The sequence below is a fragment of the Periplaneta americana genome, chromosome 10 (genome assembly GCF_040183065.1).
Source record: "Periplaneta americana isolate PAMFEO1 chromosome 10, P.americana_PAMFEO1_priV1, whole genome shotgun sequence".
Taxonomy (NCBI): Eukaryota; Metazoa; Arthropoda; class Insecta; order Blattodea; family Blattidae; genus Periplaneta; species Periplaneta americana.
In genome coordinates, this window is record NC_091126.1 from 65,327,167 (window position 1) to 65,350,760 (window position 23,594).

The 23,594-nt window shown below is 35.3% G+C and overlaps 1 protein-coding gene across 1 annotated transcript in view; it reads left to right on the top strand.

The window, feature by feature from the left end:
* LOC138707752 (allatostatin-A receptor-like) overlaps window positions 1–23,594 on the top strand; it is an 882,364-nt gene that overhangs the window by 616,082 nt on the left and 242,688 nt on the right. The window contains exon 4 of the mRNA XM_069837618.1: window positions 11,886–12,437. Coding sequence (XP_069693719.1) covers window positions 11,950–12,437 — 488 coding nt within the window. The 5' untranslated portion in view covers window positions 11,886–11,949. The remainder of the gene's footprint in view (window positions 1–11,885; window positions 12,438–23,594) is intronic.

Below are 23,594 nucleotides of genomic sequence, written 5' to 3' on the forward strand. Positions count from 1 at the left end.
CATACTCCTTGCATATACGGATCTGTAACAGGTTAGGTTTGGTTAGTTTTGGCTTTTATTATGCCTTGCTTATACGATCACCTGCACTTCCACAAAAAATCTCTTATAAATTCAATGATTTTCACTTCCGAAATCGCAGTAACTACTTCAGCGCTAGTTCCACCGCTTTATGAGTGCTGCCTTATTGGCCTTCGGACACTTGACTATATTGAAATAGGTAACCTCACAGCGCTATTACTAGAGCAACTAGATTTACAAAGTCTCCAATGCCCTGCCATTACATATGTAGGCCTATGTTATGTCATATGGAAATTATGGAGTTTATTATTTATATTCCTATATTCGCAATTATACATTATAATTAAGTATAATGTCATGTATGATACGCCGCACATTTAATTTGTCTGTATTTTAATACTACAGTCGAGTATGTACTGACTTATTTTATTTATCTACTTCCTAAGAGACGAAGTAACACAATCGTACGTACACTAATTTCATAGGAGTGGTATGGTAAATTTTCTGTCTACAATTAAGGAATGTAGATGTGCTAAATTAAAATTACAATATATTTTTTTTATTAAACCTCAAAATAGCTTTCATTGTGGACTTAAAATGTTGATGCGAATAGATTATAGTAACATGTCAAATTCTCTTCACATTAAAATAAAACAGTTTTGTAATTATTTCTGCAACAAATTATGCAATAAGAAGTAAACGGAACTTATGGAAACATTACACTAAATAAAACTTAGCAATGATACGCAATGAAGTTATAATACAATATTTCACTGAGCTCCATACACTGTAATAGAAAACCCGAACATCCATTATCGTCTGCTCGGGAAAGGGTCTGTGCTGAGGCGATAGTAGCGATCCTGGTGGTCAGCAACTATCTATGTATGCATATTTATTAAGTATTGAGCTTCGCAACTGTATATACTAAACTGTGGTAGTAGGGGACAACTCCTTGGCTGTCGCACCTTCCTCCGCGCAAGAAAAGCACAAGGAACATCATGCGTTCGAATGCTTATTTATCCTTCTTGCCATGTAGTCTTCATATACTTTCTTCTAATTGTGTAATAGTCAATTAAATCCCACTCGATTTTTTTTATTTTCTCTAGATAAAATCAAAAAGTCTAGCGAGATTACTGTAGAATATTCCATGCAGCTACCCACAAAATATTTACTATTCTTTCTGAATCATACTGTATATACGCCACTTTGTTTTCACTTCTTCATATAGTAATCTAACAGTATTTATTTGTAACTCCCATGTTAGACTTCTGAAGTATGGTTACAGAAATGATACAGCTGTGGAAATGAGCTATCTGAGAAGCTCTGCAATAATATCAGGGCTGAGAAGAATCAGGATTGATGTAAGGGAAAGGATGAAATGTGAGAAGAATGTTGAAAGAGAGTAGAAAAGCGAAGTTAAAACTAGTTTGGGAGGAAACGCATCGACCACCAGGCTACATAGGCCTATATGGAAACATGAGAAGAAAAAGGGCAATGTTACAAAGATGGAAAAACTTTCTGATTAGTCATTATACATTCTATACGTATACTAACAATCCAGTTTCTTCATCATATTACAAATGACACTAAACATGTTGGGTGGTGAACCTCTGCATCAAAATGGAACTGATAATAGATCATGAGAAGAGATTTCAAAAATCGCAGGAAGCATTTTCTCTAACATTCACCGTTTTAGAGAACATCGTTACGTTTTCTATTAAGCATTTAATAATATCACGGCCGCTGCAATAACTCTAGCAATCGCGGCCTGCACTCCTTACCTTCCCCTCCACTATGCTGTATTCAGTTGTTAATACGTGAAGTACGCTGCGTTGCAAAATTTATTTCAAATATTTTCGCTAATATTTAGTTTAAATTCATGGCTAAACGGATTAATTTAATCTGAACCCTTGCAAGAAAAGTTGGTTTATCATTTGTTAAACTATCGTCAAAATTATTACAGATTCCACATCAGTCTACCGCAAAATGTAAATTACTCATTTATTTTGAATTATCTTCACTTTGTACGACCATATTTTTATTATTATTATTATCATTATTATTATTATTATTATTATTATTACTATTATTATTACTATTATTATGAGTGACTTAAAACAGATATTTGAATTTAGTTTTGGTATATTAAATTCCTGTCATTAACATTATACACTATCTACCAAAAAGTAATTGGGCACTATTTTTGCCCTTTAGAACCTCGTGGTACCACCTCTTGTTGCTATAACAGCAGCCACCCTGTCAGGCATACTCTCCACTAATTTGTGTAGGATATCCACTGAAATGCGTCACCATTCCTCTTGCAACATAGCACTCAGTTGGACAATGGAAGTTGGCCGCATCTCCCGAGACCTCAATCACCAGTCCAATTCGATCCAAAGGTGCTCAATGGGATTGAGATCAGGACTCTGTGCAGGCCAGTCCAACCGGTGAATATTATTGTCTGCATACCACTGCATAGTATCCGCCGAAACATGGGGCCAACTTCCATTGTCCAACTGAGTGCCATGTTTCAAGAGGAATGGCGACGCATTCCAGTGGATATCCTACACAAACTAGTGGAGAACATGCCTGACAGGGTGACTGCTGTCATAGCGACAAGAGGTGGTACCACGAGACTCTAAAGTGGCAAAAACAGTGCCCAATTACTTTTTTATAGATAGTGTGTGTAGTAAGGGCGTAAATTGACACATTAAAAATGCAAGGTGCTATTTGAAATGTTACAATATATGTTTCAAAGAATTATCTTCAATAATAAATGCTCATGTTCATTACTGCATTCATTAAAAATATTTTTTTAAGTACTTAGTACAAGCAAAATGAAAATTTCAAATATCATTTCCTCGGAACATGGTTTTCTGGTATACGCCCCTTGTACATATAACTCCTCAATTATGGTAAAATTAAAATGTTTATATCTTGTTGACGAAAGAATCAAAGTACGTATTAGAACAGTTCTGTTTTAATTGATTATCGATTACACGACGCTAGAGTCGGTGGAAGTGGTGAGTATGAGATAGTGCTTCGGGTATTATGGAATATTTGGGTAATATGGAATCGTGATCTTTCATCTCTGTAAAATATCAAAACCTATCGGAAATCAAGAAAACTACTTCATATGATCCTCCTGGCGCTACGATTGCAATCTCGCTTGAGTTGAACTAGTAACAACTTGTTAGTAATCAATTCTATGATCTTTTTTTTTTTTTGCAGGTACTTTGATATTAGCAGATGGTTACTAAAGATGCACGTGCCATACAATTTAACGAAATGCGCCATGTAATGAAGTAGTTAATCTTTGTTATGTCGGTGGGTTTGCGTATTTATGTTTTTCCGAGATCTTATGGTAGAGGTTTATATATATATATATATATATATATATATATATATATATATATATATACACGGGTAATATGGAATACCAGTATAACCGTATATCTCATAGGCTTATTAAACGAAAGAAAAATACAATTAACTTAAAATGAGATATTTTATTATCGGTACTTATTCATAACAGCAGTGATGTCAAAGCAAGTGCATTTTTCTGACCTTGACGTCGTGCGCGGGCAGCAAGCGCTACGTATTGAAAGAGGAAGGGTTGTGTATATGAATAAGCAACCTGTTGGATTAAGAAAACAGTGGTGCACAAACTTCAAATGGAACGTGAAATTTTATGCCGTTATTTTTATATGGCTTCTTTCTGTTTAATATTATCTATATTGTCTGTAAAACAAAAGTACTACAGTCGCGCTCAAACCTCCTGACGTTTGGCGAGCGCCAGTAACATGCGAGCGCGACGTTGTCACAACTACACTCTCCGTCTTTGTCTCTCAGGGGCAGTAGTTTTAAAACTGTGGAGCGCGATCCTTTACCTGAGATTGGTTTGATAGGGAGATGCAGAAGGATTAATAATAATAATAATAATAATAATAATAATAATAATAATAATAAAAGTAATATAAATATTATCATCAGATTGCATCGAATGAAATTAAGTCACAAAATGTAGGATATAATTAGTTGAGTCAGACGTAAATTATTATACTCGCTGAGTTTATATCAGTTTTGTAATACTGTAGTTTTACTTGTATTAGGGTTAATAAAGATCTCGAATAACACATAGGCGCAGTGTGATAAAATAAATTGAATGATACGCTTAATTTGAAATAGTAATTTTCTGTACAAATGTATTGACATGGCCCTAAATAGCATTATGTCCATGCTGTCAAAGCATATTCTTGCAAAAATAGCGGTTATTATATGCCTGCATATTTCATATATAACGCCTTTATAGAATACCCCGTTTGTTGCGCTCAAGTCCCGCATAATACGCTATTTTTGTGGGATATTTTAGATGTAATTTTCAGCAATGCATTGTAACAGCAATGAAATATTTTGGCCATTGAATGGACATTTTTGCTGATCAGTTTGTTATCTTTTACTGTATTTCAATAAAGAAAAATGCTACTAGATACTGTATAGAAGTAAAAATTTATATACCCGCCTAATATGCGGCCCCGGTTAATACGCGGTTTACACGCGGTCCCTTGAACAACGTCTTATCGGGGTTTCACTGTATTAAGCTATAAAATTGGAACCACTGAGGGTAGAAATGTGATTTTTGTTTGTGTGTACAGAAAACATTAAACATTCATCATATATACATGCAGGGTCCCTACAACATACCAATTTTCCGAGCGCACTTGTTATTTGAAATTGAGACTTTGTAAGCGGCGGGTATGCGGTGAGTCTGTGTGTCCATATATTGCAACGCAGCACTGCCGCTATTGGCTACCGCCGATAAGCGGACACACCTGCAAACGTCAGGAGGTTTGAGCGCGACTGTAACACTAATTTCTTAATATTGCACTTGTGTTTTAAATCTTAATAACATAATAGAGAGTTAAGAAGGAATATTCACTTAAATTCCATAATAGTATAATATTATACTGTATTAAGTGGATGAAACACTTCGTTCATAAAGTGATATCCCCCCAAAAAAGAGATTGAGTATCACATGATAAGTTGATATTTCTATTGATGGTATCTTTAGCCTTACAAAAGTAGTCAATAAACTAATCAAAACAATATTACAGTACAAAGCAAAGTTACCTAGGTACTGTATCTGTTTTAAGTGTAGCTAATATTACATAATAAAACTCTTATCGCATTATGCTTTTAAGGTGACATTGGTGAGCAACTTCCTATCATCATAATATTAAATTATTTTCTCGAAATCTGCTGAAGCTGTACAGCTGACATTTTTACAACACATGGGCACGTATCTTTTGCTTATGATGTAACAGTAGTTGCTTTGCTAATTCATTTCCTTACAAACAATTTCCATGCGAATATTTAAAAAATTTTCAATACACTCTCTTCAGTAATACGTATATACGGTATATTAGATTTACGAAAACATTCTGTAAGGCTACTAAATAAATAGGCCCATACCTGAAAATTTCACTTTTCTATACGAAAGGTTGAGAAAATATTTATTTTGAATAAAAGAAATCAAACTTGTGAAAAATGAGCATTAAAATTAAAACTTACATTCTTATAATGCACTTATACTTCTCAGGCAAATCTAAAAATTATCATGGATAAGGTTTTAATAAGTTCACTTGCCTTTATCTATTGAATCAGTGCTGGCAATCCCTAATATAGCTCGACCAAGCGCCATATACCACCTCTTTCGTCTGTCTCTTTCCTTTCCGCTGTAAAGCGCTCAGGCTGTCCTGGGCTCTAAAGCTCGCGCTTGCTCCTGTGGCCATCAATTGACATGCCTGATGTACAGGAATACTTCTGCCATCAGATTCTCGATTAACGGCAATGAACATTGAGTATGTTGACATTAAAGCACTGTATTTGGTTCGGATTAGTTTATGTCCGTCCATTCTCTTATTTCAGTTATTAAAAGTATTCGTTTTGAGTTTCAGGTTTTCTTTCGACTATTTAACACATTTTAGTAACTTTTTTTAAATGAAAGCCAACATTGCCAGGTAAAAATAGTTGTATTCCATATTACCCCAGAAATGTTCATTTTTATATTGATCGTTATTTATGTAATATAAAATTAATTTATTCAGTTGATTATATGAAAAACAATTTAAAAAGAAGCCAAACAAATCATATGTTCACTAATCATTAACTGTGTATCAATAATGTTTAGATGCTTAACAAAAACATAAATGGTACTCCATAACACTCCAAGTTCCTTAGTATTTTTCGAGTTGAAACCAAAATATATTTGACATTCCCGTTTCAGTTTGCGAAAACCTCGATTGGAAAATACACCCAAATATAGTCCTCGGTTACGATTCGAGATCATTGTTCCTGAATTACGTAAGCAATCAACAACTGGATATCTTTCCCTAAACTTTGGAGGAATGTTTTATTTTATGTGCTATAAATAAACACTAATTATCTTCAATTATCACCAGTTCAGTGGCTTGATCATTTATGTTATTATTAATTGGTGTCGAGTATCTGGTTTTTTTTTATTTGAAATTACGAAATTTGTAAGTCTCAAACAAGTTGATTCACAAGAAACACTTTGTATCTTGTACAATTACAATTTATTGCAAACACCGACAAGCATAGCTACTTCAAACACCGCAGTTACAAAAAGCTACCCCCCCCAAATTAATTGCCTGCCCGCATGCTCTCTTCTCCTGCCTCTCGACCACAGCGTCCCCTACTCAAGGGAATCCATATTTCTCTCCTTAACGAGAACAACAAAGGCTAATATTATTTTAATACACGGTCCTTGAAAGACTCTCAATTTTTCATTGAATTCTATTTCAAAATTACTTAAGTCTGAAATTTGTGTCTCCATGATATCAATAAACTAGGGAGAAAACAGAAATTAGGCCTATAATGTAAAAATGGAACAGTAACAAATATTGGTTACACCCAGTGCCAGCGTTTTTGGGGTGTATCTTTGAGTAAAAAGAGAGTCAGTGAGCACTTGTTGTCTAAGCAGCTGAGAACGGTAACACCCAACATGTCACGTCACCAATCTGTCAATCACAGATGTCAGTCTTATTGGCCACTGACGCGTCAAAGACAAAACACTCGCACTTTGCGTTTATGGGGTGTTTCCTTGGGTACACCATCCAGTCAATGGCATCTGTTGTCACTTCGGCTGAGAGTAGTACCACCTCCTAAACAGATGTAACGTCAGCAACATGCCAATCACAGTTGTCGGCTTTCTCGCCTACAGACTGTGGCAGAGATAAGATACTCTCAACGTTCCTATTACTTATTTCACGCACCAGAAATAGTGGCTTTGGTTATATATAGGCTTCGAGACTTGGGACCCGATACAATAAGTTTACTGTGCATGTACTATAGGTTGTTGACTCGCTGCAGGTATTGAAAGGTAGAGATGTGTTGAGGTATCAACGTTGCTATATAGAGTAGTATGGGGAAACACACACATGTACATTCTGAAAGTAAATATACATTACACATTGACAATGTGAAAAGAATGTAAAAAGCATTTATTCTCCTGTTTGTTATAAGCATTTGTGTTTAAGTATACACTGTTTAAATGATGAAAATAAACATATTTTGGTGCTATTCATAGACATTTCGCTAGCCCACGCTACGAGCATGCTAAACTAGTCCTGGCTATCGACTGGTTACTTGTACAGGATTCATATCATATCATATCGCTAACACTGGTTTATGAATACGAAAAATGTTAGTTCGCTGATCGTCCACCGGAAGCCCGCGCTAAGAATGTCTATGAATACGGCCTCAGCAATTTTAATTTCATCATTTATCCTATTGGTCGTCTTTAGGAAGTGCAGTTGCAGTACCGAATTGCAATGTACTACAAGATACATTTTCAGTGTCTCAAACGTAAATCTTTTTCGGTTATCTGCCAAACACAGTTTGTACCGTGAACAGCTACGCTCTATGTCGCATGACTTGATAGGAGCAAAAAAAAAAAAAAAAAAAACAAAAAAAAAAAACTAACATCATTGCAATCTCTATGAGACAAACCCTTATTCTCGGGTTCCACTAATCTGCTGTTTATATTACACTATGCTCCAAATCCGTTATTTTTACATAAAATTCATTTCCACTTCTGTTTTACACGTTCAGTAACCGGTGTACTTGGTGTCTCATTAATTCTCTGTGTTATTTCCTCAATTAATTCGAGGACTTCCGGCATCTCTTGCTCTGACTTTTCTAACCGTGTAATAGTTTCAGACGCAGTTTGAAAATAGATTTGTATGACAACCAAATTATTCGTTAGAACTTTCAAATCCAGAGCGTTTTTCTTGCTTTGCGTATTTGTTGGCATTCATTCTACAGTACCCCCACCCACTGTACGCTTTACCACTATACTCAGTACGTCGTTATGCGGATTTCCCACTGAACTGCTCTTTTGGGTCCGAAGTCTCGAAGCCTAGTTATACAGGGTGATTCATTATTACGTGTAAATACTTTGTGTGTGCAATGTAGAGATGAAACTAAGACTAAAACGTTCCATACAACTTTTTCTCAAAACCTTTCTTTCCAGAGTTAACGCCATTTTGCGTGGAACTTCCGCTCCCAAACAAAGAAAGGGTAACATACCAAATTTAAACTAATTATCACTTTCGTACAGTGCATTTGGACTTCAGTACAAAAACAACCAAAGTCACTAAACCCATTTCCTCGGCAGTCTACTTATGCACGTTTTGTGAACTAAAACCAAACACAGTAAAGAATATAAAGCAATTTCTTCTAAACTTTACACATTTGCACAATTCTTAGTGTAATGCATATTCAAAGTGTTGTCCCTCAACTTGAAGACATACCTGTGCTCCCCGCCTTAGTGATCTCTGAACGTTACACAGCCCGTTCATCTCATCACGAACAATTCCACACGCATGTTCAATTCGCTGTTTTAGTACTTCTACGTTAGGTGCAGCAGAGGCATACACTAACGATTTCAGGCGGCCCCGAAGGTAGAAGTCCAGAGGGTTTATGTCCGGTGATCTGGCTGGCCAAGAAGTTGGCCCTGCGCGGCCTATCCATTGTTCTGGATACACAGCATTGATATACGCCCTTACGTTGCGACAGTAAAGCGCAGGAGCACTATCGTGCATAAACCATACGTTTACTCGCGTTGCAAGAGGGATATCATGTAGCAGACCATGCAATTCGCGTTCCAAGAATGCGCGGTAGATTTCCCCATTCAACCGCGGAGGTAGAACTTGAGGTCCGAGTAACTGATTCTCCACAATACCACACCAAATGTGTGGGAGAACAGTAATGCCTATGCAGTTACTGCGATATAGGTGCCATGTACTGGAACTCTGTAATTAAAGTTTTGAGAAAAAGTTGTAGAGAACGTTTTAGTCTTAGTTTCACCTCTACAATACACACAAAGTATTTACACGTAATAATGAATCACCCTGTATATACTGGAACAGCGTGAGTCTACTGTGAAAATATTTTTTGTAGCAAAGTATTTTGTAACACGGTGCAGTGTGAACTTAGAGCGAACTTTTTTTAGTTATTTAACGACGCTTTATCAACAACTAGGTTATTTAGCGTAGATGGAGTAGGTGATAGCGATATGGTATTTAACGAGATGAGGCCGAGGTTTCGCTATAGATCACGTGGTATTCGCCTTACGGTTGGGGAATACCTCGGAAAAAAACCGACCATGTAATCAGCGGGAGTCAGACCTTCTTCCGAGCGAGAGCGAACTTAAAATGCAGAAAAGTACTGGCAGGTATGACTGTAATAAACATATTAGAGAAGAAGTTCAAAAATACGGCGAAAGTGTTGGATAATGAGAAGTGTATTGTAGGTAAGACGAGGTTAGTTAGGATGCCGGTAAATATTTAACGTGTTACTCAAATTTTGACACAGAATGCCAAAAATTCGATAAAACTTGTAGCTCGACAACTCAATTTGTCAGAATCAGCAATCCTACATGATGATTCGAAACAAGGTTAAACTGTCTTCGTACAAAATTCCAGTATCGATTGCTAAGAAGTGATACCTTGTATCTTCAATAGTCATTTAGTTTAACTACACACTTATTTAGATTAAGTACATTATTATTATTATTATTATTATTATCATCATCATCATCATTATCATTATCATCATTATTATATTAACAAAATTCGAAAGTTAACTGATATTTTGTTCTTGAGTAGTAGATCTTGCAAAGTAGAAGCATATTTAAAAAGTTTGTCTACTTTGAGGAAATTAAATTTTAAATCTGTTTTGAATTCATCTGCAAATTTACAGATACGATGTATCACTTGTTAACCATCGATGTAGCAATTTCTTCATGAAGCCAAGAAAAATAGAGTAATTTTTGCAGTACTTTCTGGATTTTTGTGTGAGGTGCTTCAGAATATGTAATTCAGTGTTTCAATGGATACTACAGCAATCAGGATATATATCCATCTCTTCCTTATTTTATATAATGATAAAATACTGATTACTAGTTTAATTATTTATTTCCTAAATCATTTTGTTAATTCTGAATACAGCTTTTTAGGTTTATTTCGTTTTTAATAGCCTAATATATTTTATTATTTTTTTCTTCTTACGCATTCTGTTTGTTCATGAATTTACTATTCTGTCAAGACAAGCGTGGAATGAGACCTCTGCCATTGGTTGAATAGCAATTATACTTCTCTCCTCCTCTGCTTGCAATGTTTACATCTCCTGTCAGACATTATGGAACGAAGTATAGGTGCATTCATTTCATGTATTTTGATGTTCTTAATACATTTACTTTTTTCATTTACATTTAGGTCTACATATGTACAGTAATAACTAGGCTTCGTATTCCAGCTACCTAAAGACTGAAGTTAAAGACACATTGGGTATATAGTACGCTGAACACATATGATGCAACGGATAAAGATATAAACAAACACATCGTCCCTGTGTGTTCGTGGAGTACAGTCAACTCCCGACATTCTGAACCTATACTAGTAAACACAGGCTTCAGCCATGATGTTCATTTTCGTCGTGATCTTTGCAGTGCATTCATAAATTACGGAACTTGAACATAAGCGGATGTCACTTGAAATGATTTTATATTGCAAGAAATTCTTTCAATAGCACATGACGTTACTGGTGCATGATGTAGTACAAGATATTCCTATTGTATGATATTTTTTCGTGTTTCATTAGGATAAAGCATCTCGCTCATCACTGAAAACCCACTAATTTTCTATGTTCTTATCTAGAAATGTCCTAAAATGGAGATTATTTAATGTATTAATTGGGATGTTGGCATTGAACATCATGGTAGACTACATAAATTCATGCTAAACGTCTACTTAATATCTTCATAAATTTGATATTTTTATGGAACTGGTTCTTTTTTATTACTTTCAACACACTTTCTGTGCCTTTTGGTATTTCAATCTCTTTCAGTGCACTATTTTTGTCACTTTTACGTTTATTTTACACAATTTATATGTAATGTTGTCAATATTGACAGTTAAAATATTAGTTCAAATATCCTCAACTATGCCCCGAAATATTACACGCTCTGCAATGAACCTCCAATCAGCCAAAAAGGTGTAGTTATTTAAATAGCCCTAATACGACTAGTAAGAGCAGTGATCGATAAGATTACTCACTATGGCTGCGTCCCGATTTTCACTTTCTAGAGGAAGAGGGCAGAGGATGCGTAACTATTTTGTATACGAACGTACCTGTATCTGCGCTGTGACGTCACATACACTTTAAATCAGGCAACTTCATTTCAGTTTATAGGTAGCTGGAATACGGAGTTTAATAATAACTATTTATTAATTTGAATATCTGTTACTTCAATGATAATCTGGCTATTTTCTTTGTCTTTTCAGGTCTTTTTCAAACGTCGCTGTGAAGTTTATTCTCGATCAAATTTGGAGATAGCAGTCGTGCAAGATGGCTACTGAATATGATTCGAATTTGAATGTCACCACGATGAATTACACGGACTATAGTGTATCTACGGACGACTTCACTGAAAACTCCTCCCTCTTTAAGGAGGCTCCCAATTACGCATATGACTTTCCAAATCTTATATACATGGATAATCCCGAGGAGATGTTGAAGCCGTGGGTTATAAACCCAATGTTCTTCAACATAGTGATTACCCATTCTGTGACCTTCCTCGTCGGACTCGTGGGAAATGTGGTTGTGGTGATTGTGATGGTGGGCGACCGCAAGTCCAGAAGTGCCACAAACCTCTTCCTCGTGAGCCTAGCCGTAGCTGATTTACTGCTTCTGCTGGTGTACGCTCCGTTGGAGACGTTGCAGTACTTTGTGATGCAGTGGGACGAGAGCGGCGCTGTATGCAAGTTAGCTATGTACGCCTTGTTGCTGTCAGCTGTCGTGTCCGTCTTCAACCTCGCCGCCGTCACGTTAGAGAGGTAAGTACGTCTGATGCAGAGTTGTAAATTACCATATACTTTACTTCCATTTGAAGCATCCTTGAATTCGTCCACCTAGATCTCTTGGATGGTTTCAGTGATGTACCCATATAAGTAGGGACCGGATTTTTATGTAATATCAAGGTGTGAAATATGTACATATTTATGTAAGAAAAATAAGCTGAATATGTACCAAAATATGTAAAATAATGATAATATTTAATATCAATATCTGCGCTGGTTTGTTTTCTTAAGCCTAGATATTTGTAGTCTGGTACAATTTTTAATTTTCTGTTCTTCATGATGATTTCTACTGTTTCTGGTGCTCTTCCGCCGTTTCTGAGTATCATCATTTCTGTCTTGTCCACATTTATATCAAATTTGTTTTTATTGCACCATTTTACTATTATGTTTATTCTTTCTTTTAACTAACTTTAGAACCTACTACTATGTCATCCGCGTATGCGTATGAGATTATTCCCGCCTTGAGTTTTTCAATACAGAGTAGTTGTATGAGAAACGTTGCCTTTTGTTCATTCATATTTACAGTGGGCGGTAAGGGGTGAGTGCCTCTTTTACTTCCTGGAACTTAGATGTAATGTTTCGTCCCTAAATATATCCTTTCTCGGGTAGGTAAAAAGGCTTATTTCAAATTGTAAACTTCCCCAGCAGCAGTTTTCTTTTTCCTTTTAGAGAAGTAAAAATGAATGAAACCCCTAAATATGTAGATTTATGTAATACCAAGCCATAATATGTAAAAGATCCCAAGATTATTACTGGACAAATCTTGTATATTGATCTAGTAAAGGTAGGATAATATATATGAAATGCTTTTTCCTTTTAATTTAGAAAATGTAGGAGACGTATTGTAAAATCATTGCAAACGAAAGTCATTTACATGTATTTAAGGTATTCTTTGAGTCGGACTGTACCGTGGTGTGTTTCATGATAATAATGATAATTGATATGAGCTACTGGTATGAAAATATTAACGACTCGGAATGTTATCGCATCACATTCACGCAACTTATACAAACAATATTGGCTCGCCTACTGGAAATGTCATCGAGGTCACCTGCCAAAATCGCTGCCTCCGACTATACCAGTCTATCGTGCTCTGGAGTGAACAAGGCTCTGAAATCAGCTACAAGAGTCGGTCCGGTTTTTTTTTTGCCACTACTGTACACAACGCGTGGCTTATCGCGCTGTGGAAGAGGAGTAGTCACGTCTTGCCGAAGATAATAATATTACCGATACCAAGAGAAAGAAAGAGTTACGAATGAGGCATGTAATCTTATTTACTCGTACTATGATCTCTGATGTATCCACAGCTGCCAGCTATGCAATAAAAATCAATAAACTGTTTCAGATAATTGCATCATTTCCCTTGCCTCATGTCAAAGGTTTATGCCTTTTCTCCTCCTTCTTCTTCTTCTTCTTCTTCCTATCTTCTTTCTCCGAGTAAAATTGTACTTATTTTTTTATATTTCAAAGAATACCCCCCTGAAATTAATAACATTACTTATGGTCCATCCTGTATAATAAAGATAGAGTTGTTTATTTTTTGTAAGTGATTTTTTTTAACATTGCACATACTTATAATATGTCACATTAACTAAACTCAAGTCAAGAGATAGCATTTATGACACTTCTGTGTGTAGCGAATTATTCAAGTGGCAATGACTTTACAGCTCTGTTTCAATTCTCTGTTTCAAAAGGCAATCGTGCCTTTTTTATTGCGGCTCAACGATGTCGTAGTGATTAACGTTCTACTGATGACACTGTATCACACTGAATTAAAATTCCATTCAATTTAATTTAACTCGAGCTATTGAATCTGATTCACTTTCAACTGTGAAATTATAGTGGCGCTTCAGTCAATTCTGACAATAGAAATCTCTCTATGTACATGCGTCAGAAATTAAATTTCCATATGCCGAGATTGACTCTCGAAGACCATTTAAAACGTGTATAAGTATCAATTTTCATGTGATATGAAGCTCAATCAAATTATATTTTTCACATGTGATTTCAATGAAAATTTGAGTGCTCGTATGAACATTCTGACACATCTGCTGTAATTGATATTTCACAATTGTATATGAATGTTGTTGAAGAGGTACGCAAACAGACTTAAGTATTACATCGCCTTTATATCAAACATGACAACCGTAATTATTTCTACCATGTTACTTCATGACATATAACATTATTATATGAGTATTCTATTACAATCTGTTAACGAGACTTAAAAAAATAATTTTATTATTGGGTTTTAACTCTTCCCGGAAATTACCCTAGCTAACAAGCAAACGTTCTGATGGGGGCAGATAAAAAAGTTAAATTTTTTCTTCCACCATGTTAATAATGTCAAAAGTGCTCATGCAAATTTTGGCTACTCGACCGCAATTACGAGGCCGTCCAGAAAGTGATTTTCCCTGGGGCCGTTTACAGAAAAGAGCACAATTGTAGGGAAAGATTTATTGAAACAGATACCGCACTTGTTGCTATATTTGTCAACATATCGCCCACTAGAATCTAGACATTTGTCATACCATGGGATCAATTTTTGTGTCGTAGAAGTCAGCCGCCTGGGATCGGAACCAGCGTTTGACAGCGTCTGCACCTCTCTCTGTCGATCCCATGATATGAGAAATGTCTCAATTCCGGTAGGAAATATGTTGAAAATTAGCTCAAAAATTGCTGTGTCTGTCTAATAAATTTTTCCAATGAAATTGTGTTTTCTTTCTCTGTTTACGGCCTCTGGCGAACTTATTTTTTACGGCCCTCGTAATTGCGGTCGAGTGGCCAAAATGTATATAAGCACTTCTTTTGACATTATTAATATGGTGAAAGAAAAAAATTTGACTTTTTTATCTGCCCCCATCAGAAAGTTTGTTTGTAAGTTATTCTTTCGAAATTGACTCCGGAAAGACACCATTGTGGAGTAACGGCTAACACGTCTGACCGTATAAACGAGCGGGTCCAGCTTCAAATTCTGGTTGGGGCAAGTTAGTTGGTTGAGGTTTTTCTGAGGTTTTCCCGCAAACAATTGAAGCAGAGTTGCTGGGTAACTTTCGGCGTTGAACCTCGGACTTCTTCGTAATCATAATTGCACTTCCCCTCTTTCATCATCATCATCATCATCATCATCATCATTTCCCTTTCTTTCCCAGTTTCGGGCTTCCTCCTATGTAGTGTCGGCTGCGGGAAGCCAACGAACTTGGACCTCGTGAATATGTGGCCATTCGTAGTTGGTTGTAGTGCTATATAACGTAGGCTCTTCACTGGGCTCATAGTAACTCGTGGGACCAGGTTTGAGGTACCGCGGTGAGGCCTAAGCGGAAAGGTAAAGGATCATGTAGACTGTAGGGGAGGTCGGAGGCTGCGCGCAGGGGAGACTTGTAGCCTTAGGGAATGCACACAATTCTAACCCAAGTAGTAAAATGGGCCACCCGAGCGGCCTGCGTGTGAGGACATCCTAGTTCGTGCCCTCCCCTGAAGATGGACTAACAGAAACTCTCGGACTCCCATTGTGTCATGAATAAAGACTGTTTTCCTAGTCCAACAATGAGTATAAGTGTGCACGAGATATACATTACGTCACGTGTTCTTCAGTAAATACCCTGCTCACTAGATATGAACAAAACTAACTGCCGCTCTCGCTCGCTGTGTTCGTTGCATTTGTCTTTTGAGTCTAGTCTCGTCATTCTCGTGCGCTTCGAGTCTCGCTTTTCATTCCCGAAATAGCATTTGGTCGGCATGGAAAGATTTCGTAAATTTCAATAATATATATATATATATATATATCATTGAAATAAATGACATTATAAATGTTTAAAGGAGACAAGAAAGACAAAACAGAAAAGTATTTTCCTTTTCAAAATGTTGTGAATCTATTACATGATATTACCTATGGTTATAAAATTTTAAAAAATCTGAAATAAATTTGCATTTCTAAAAAACATAAAACATGACGTTAATATCTTTTTACTTGAGATTGCACACTTGATCTTAAATATATGAAAAGAAAATTCCTAGCCTTTTAATAAGGGCCTAGTAATTAAATAAAGACTGGGGAATGGATTATTATACACTGAAAGGTAGAGATGATGTTTCAAATAAGCTACTTGATTGTTCATACATATATAACAGTTGCCAAAGTAAATAAAATTTCAGTCAGGTATAAACAACTGTGGAGATTCAAGGTTGCTTGACGTTCGGGACTTCGGGAGTGATTAATCTCGACGTCTCGAAACACTCAAAGCAGTTTTTACGCCAACGACGCGACATATACAACATTGTCGTGCGGCTTTTCGGCTTTGTGGGCGCTGTTAATCTTGATTTGTCGATAGATGTTAATCTCTACTGCTCACAAACACAAGTAACTCGCACTACAGGGTCACTATAAACAGGTTCCTTACTCCTAAACAAGTACAGGATACTCCAGTTTGGCAATGTTATGCATATTAGATTGTTTATTTATTAATGTACTTACTTATTTACATTTATTATTTACTTACTCATTCACTCACTTATTTAATTAATTAATTAATTTATTTATTTATTTATTTATTTATTTATTTATTTATTTATTTATTTATTTATCGTTCACTTATTTTGTACAGAGTTATATCACTTCCACCCTGTAGAGATTTTCCTATCTCTTCTGTCTTCAGGTGTGTGCTGTGTTTTATTTGGACGCTCTTAGACTACTTGAGTTTACTTGAAACTTTTGGAATACGATAAACTTCTCACAGAAACGTAAAATTCGGACTATCGGAAGAAATAAAGTTTTAAGTTACAAGTAACTTTATTCGATAAACGGTGTTAATAAATCCGTTTTTCCGCGTCCAACCGAGTATAGAACAATCAGAAGCGAGATTTCACTGACCACTTCACGTATGAATGGTTAATTGTTCGGTTCAGGTGAACAAGTGTCTTTCAAATTGCGCTAATCGCACGAAGTAAAACTTTTTATACCTTTCAAGATGAGGAAACACACACGTTGAATTTACGTGTCCAAGGAAGCTGTTCGCTCAATTTCACATTTAGTCTTATGGGGCAGAACACACGAAACTTTTGTCGTGATCATGAAAGTCAACGTAGTGTACATTTAACGCACGTCGTAACGGGGACCGACGCCGTTGAAAACTATAACGCGAGTTGGAAGAGGTTTACAGTTGTGCAGATGACATGGTGTGAGTTGTACGAGAATGGAAAGAATGAGCTATCAGAAAGAGAATTTGTTTCATGATGGTTAATATTATACAAAGCTACAGACACGGAAGTTCATCAAAGAATAAAAAAAAAAACCTATCTTGCTACGCCATATCCATTGGTGATATAACCACGGCATATAAGTCTAGAGAACAGGTCTTGCCTCCCCTACTGTAACGTACTCTCCAATGTCGGGCGGATCATTCCATTGTTTCGATTTCCATACTCCAAGATGACTGGAGTGTTAGGGTATGTGCAAGACGGAGCTTGGTTGCTAGTTGGTAGCCTGACTGGTTACCTAGTCGGAAGAAATGCCCGAACTTTAAGCAATGGAGATGTGAAAGACGATGCCTGGATTCCCTCTCTGGTCCATCCTCGTAAAGCCAGCCAACCATCCAGCACCGTATTCACAAATACCACCCAGACCAGCTATTGGACTTCCACAGTCATCGCGTATGTAGGGCGCACAATGGGCAATGCATACCTAAATACATATATTCGCACCCGATTCGGCCCTCAAAAAGCCAAGCTAAACCAACCTTAACAGGTGCATCCATTTTAAATTCAGATTTTCGCAAATACAACTATTTACTGTAAGAAATTTTTATTTATTTTATTTTATTGACAACATCTCAGGTTATTTAGCGTCTGAATGAGATGAAGGAGATAGTGCCGGTGAAATGAGTCCGGGGTCCAGCACCGAAAGTTACCCAGCATTTGCTCGTATTGGGTTGAGGGAAAACCCCGGAAAAAACCTCAACCAGGTAACCTGCCCCGACCGGGATTCGAACCCGGGTCACCTGGTTTCGTAGTCAGACGCGCCGACCGTTACTCCACAGGTGTGGACACTGTAACAAATGATTAATACATACACACAGTTATTCCATGTAAATATGTACACAATAATTAGCTTACACCCTTTGAAATTGACATGGCTCCTTCATGTGTCCCCATAATCACAGTCTAGGGGATTTAGGTTTGGGGAACGAGCAGGCCAAGGTGTGGGTCTTCCCCGACCAATCCAGCGGTCCTGAAATGTCGGCGTAAAGTGTTCACAAACATTTCGGAGAAAATGTGCTGGTGCGCCATCGTTCATGAACCACATTTTAGTCTCTGCTGACATGGCGCATTCTAGCAAAGTAGGCAATAATAAGAAAGTCCTTAAAGTCTCTATGGTAGCACGTATGGCCCTATTAATCTATCACCAAGAACGCCTGCCTATACGTTGTTTGAGAATCGGTGCTGATGCCTTGTTTCTTTAACTGCATGGGGATTTTCATCAGTTCACATATGCTGATTACAAAGATTCACATCATTTCTGCTGAATCTCGCTCATATCCGCAACCAGACTTTTGTTTACAGTATTCCTTATGACGTATCATTATTCCATGCCAAGGATGTCAATTACGGTATGATTATCTGGTAGTCTGCTGTACTGTAGGGCAGAGAAATGCATTGCCATAAATGGACGTCACATTGAGCACCTTCTATGAACAAGTGTTCAGATCTCAGAAAGTATGTGTTGTAGGATCCATGTTTATTAGACATTATTTCCTTGTTTTGATGCAAGCTATCACCTCCTAAAACATTGGACACTTTTTAACACTCTGTATATCGCACTCCCAGTAAAATATTGTCGTAACTCCAAAATAATGATTTTTAAAAATATGCTATTTTCTGGTAAAAATACTGCTGTAAAAATATTTCGTCAAAACCTTTGATAATAATTTACTATTTCATTATTAAAATTTAATACTTCCAACTAGTAATACAGCGGTGGAAATAATTCACAAAAGTAATATGTGATTTTGGACATACGACAGTATTTACGTATTATTATTGGGAGTGCAATATGAAATAATCTTATCCTGAAAAACCATAGTTTGACGCTTACATTCTTTTCCCTTCTGAAAAGATTTTCTAATTTAAATATTTCAAGGAATCTGAGGACTTGTAAGATACTGTATGAAATAATTTACATTTAGGTGGAGTGGAAAGTGGAGGTGGTATATATAACAGCTCCTTCATCTTTTTTGATCAGCCATTACTTACATATTCTTTCTGATAATTTACTATTTTTGTTTAAAAGATGTTATTTATGCAGTTCTCTTCTTAGTTAGGGGAGAGTCGGGTAGTATCGCACATCGGGTAATATCGGACAGTGCGTTTCTTTCATCTACCACCATATGGTAGTACCTGAATGACATGGTTACGTTTCTCTATGCGACATCACAGAAACGTAATCATGTCAATCAGGTACTATCATCGCGTGGTAGATGAAAGAAACTGTCCGATATTACCCGATGTCCGATACTATCCGACTTTCCTCTATGCCTATAGTGCGACATTCAAATTTATAAATACAATAATAATCTAATGACATCCTGGACAAGTTTCATGATAACTTGGTAAATCCAAGCCATAGGTGGAAGTTTTGCCTCCGTATTGTAGGGCTTTAAGTTGTTCAGGAGTTTCAGAATTATCACACAGCGTGATATAAGAGGTCGGGACAAAACTTAGGGAGAGTGCACTTCGATATAAGTAGAGAAGTTTTCAAAGGCTTTACTACGCTAGGCAATGTTAGTCCTAAATCACTTCGAATATTTTTGTAGTGATTGCGCAAAACTAAAATAAATACGTAATGATTTCCATACCTATTTCTTTACTATTATTTAAACATAACATGTCTCATTATGGAATATCAAAGTAAGTGTTCTTAGACAGATTTGTAGGTCGCCACTTTGTACATAGTGGCTATATGGGAAATAATTTTAAGTACTTGTCTGAGAAATAGACGAGAATTAAAGAAATAAAATCCGTTAAACATTTTCGTATGACTCGTAGTTGATTTGCGCACTGATAAATTTCGATATTTTTTATTTTGAAAAACAGTTTGAACGTATCAATGATCTGTGATATCTGATTGAAGTGAAACTCTAATCAAACAGCAATAGGCCTAAATAGTACTCTGTATTTAGTAGTTTGTTTATTTATTTATTTATTTATTTATTTATTTATTTATTTATTTACTTAACATGGTAGAGACAAGGCCATTAGGCCTTCTTTTCCCCCCTCTACCAAGGGATTACAACTACAATATCAATAACGAAATTAATAATAATAATAATAATAATTATTATTATTATTATTATTATTATTATAAATTTATTATTATTACTAGCCGTACCCGTGCGCTCCGCTGCACCTGTTAGAAATAAATATAAAATAATGTCTATTCTTATAAATATTATCAAGGATTCTCTTCAAATATTACATCATCTCTATTTCAATTAATCAACTTATATTTGTCTTCAACAATTAACTTTCTTTTTTCTTTAATGTATCACATCACATTATATTGTACATGTTTATTGTATTCAGGACCCTTGTGGTCACTCAAATTCTTTGAGCTGATGTCTATAATTTAGAAATTTATTTCATAATTAAAATAGGACGTTTGATCCAGGGAACATTCGTGTTTGATAGAAGGATAAATCGTTTAATGTGTTACTTAATTTAAATTGTATTGAAATAATTAAAATGCGATCATTTTGGTCCAGAAAGCACTCATTTGGTGCAATGACAATTCCTTTAACATGTTTCTTAATTGTTATTACATGCAACCATAGTTTAATGAACATTGACATCGTTTAGATTTAATGTGTATACTTTATTTAATTGCTATATGTTTACATTGAATTATGGCAATAACTTAATTTTAACCCTTGTTGTTTTCTACGCATTCAGTAAATGGCGCATGGCCCACTATGGTTCTGAACCCTTCAAATAACTTATATTATATTATATTATATTATATTATATTATATTATATTATATTATATTATATTATATTATATTATATTATATTATATTATATTATATTATATTATATTATATTATATTATATTACATTATATTATATTATATTACATTACATTATTATATCAGAAGTTACTGTAATAAAATTATAGTATTATGTCTATCTAGAGAAACTACACTTTCCAATGGTGAAATAATAATTAATTATACAAATCGGTTAATTTAGCTTCCGATATTACTTCATACAAACACAGAAACATTCTCTGTAGGCTATCTTTCATAGCTTTCGATTGTTGTTGTCCAAGGCCCCTTATATACCAAGTCATTTGTTTTTTATTTCGTTACACGGCCTTAGATGGCAGTTATTTTAATTTTAAAACTCATTTATCTCATTAAATATCAGTCCTATAAAATTTTTCAAAGAATAAACCTTATCGCAAATGATTTCTAAAGAAACTTTTGTTATGTAACATTTTTCACAAAAATCAATAATACGCGAGATATTTCGATTTATTGAATTCAGGTCCCCTTATAACCCCCTTTTAAATAATGAATTTTGAATGCCACATAGCCTAAAATCTAAGTTACAACGAACTTAATTTATATTCCAATTTTCATCGAAATCCGTTCAGCCATTATCGCGTGAAAAGGTAACAAACATACAGACAGACAGACAGACAGACAGACATGCAGACAAAAAATTCAAAAAAGCGATTTTCGGTTTCAGGGTGGTTAATTATATATGTTAGGACCAATTATTTTTGGAAAATCGAAAATTATCAGAAAAATTTCGGCTACAGATTTATTATTAGTATAGATTATTATTATTATTATTATTATTATTATTATTATTATTATTATTATTATTATTATTATTATTAATTGCATTTTTTTTAATAGAGAGTGGTTCACGAGGAATTACCGTCCGTTATGGAGCTTATTTCCGAAGACATTCTGAGCAAGAAATCTCATATAAACATTTGTCCTAATCTCAATATTTTCAGAATTACACTAATATGAAGTTGTTTGAAAATGGCATTATTCTTGACTTTTAAGGATAAAAGAATATTACAGATAAATAATGAACTATTCTGGAGTATCATTTCTTTAATTAGCTAGTATTCTGAAGCTAAATATGTGTTATGAATTTCATAGTTCCCTCGTACAGATTTTTTCCTTCCGATTTTTAACTACAATATTACATTTTCTTACGCATTTATCACAATAATTGTTACAAATCACGTCACTCTTGAAAATTCTTTCAGACTGTACATCAGGATGCATAATTAAACTTTAAAAAATCAAATTCCTAAAGTCGTACGATTTTCAACAATTTTTCTGATAAGTTCGTAAGGAAGATGTCATTTTTAGTTAAAAATTGAAAAATAAATTCAGTACAAAGCAATTCACAATACATTTTTTGCTTCAGAACACTAGCCAATTAAAGAACTGACACTTCTGAATAGTTCATTCTCTATTTATAATATTTTTTACGCGCAAAACTAAAGAAAAAAAGGTATTTTACTAACAATTTTAAATCAATGAAACTTTGAAAATATTGCAATTAGGACGCATGTTTATACGACATTTTTTGCTCAGAACGTCTTCCAAAATGAGCTCCGTAAGTGACGATAAATCCTCGTGAGTCACCCTGTATAATTAAATGAATATTAAATTTAAAGTTACATTATAAAAATCGAAGTAGTAAAAGATCGCCTGATTAATAAATGCTAGACAATTTATTGTAGAAGTGAAGAACAATGCTTTTCGTTGCGCGTAGTAAGCATTACTATATCGATACCACGTCCATTTTCGTTCTTATGATAAAATCAGTTCGAAAGCGTTGGCTCTTTAACACCATGGGTAATTCTGCGACCAGAAGATAACCTAAACCTTGATTATGCGCAAGATTCCAAAGTAAATTTTAGTGACTCCATGAGATGAATCATTCCCAGGAATGTAAACATAAAGTAAAAGAATTTAAAGATAATCAAGAAAACGAGTCAAAACTCCAGGTACTTCTCCTTAAATTTAGGGATCCGGAATTTTCGTCAACCATTTTTCGTCGCCCGGTGATTTCGTCACATCTTACATTTTCCCACCTGGGGTAAAAATAAA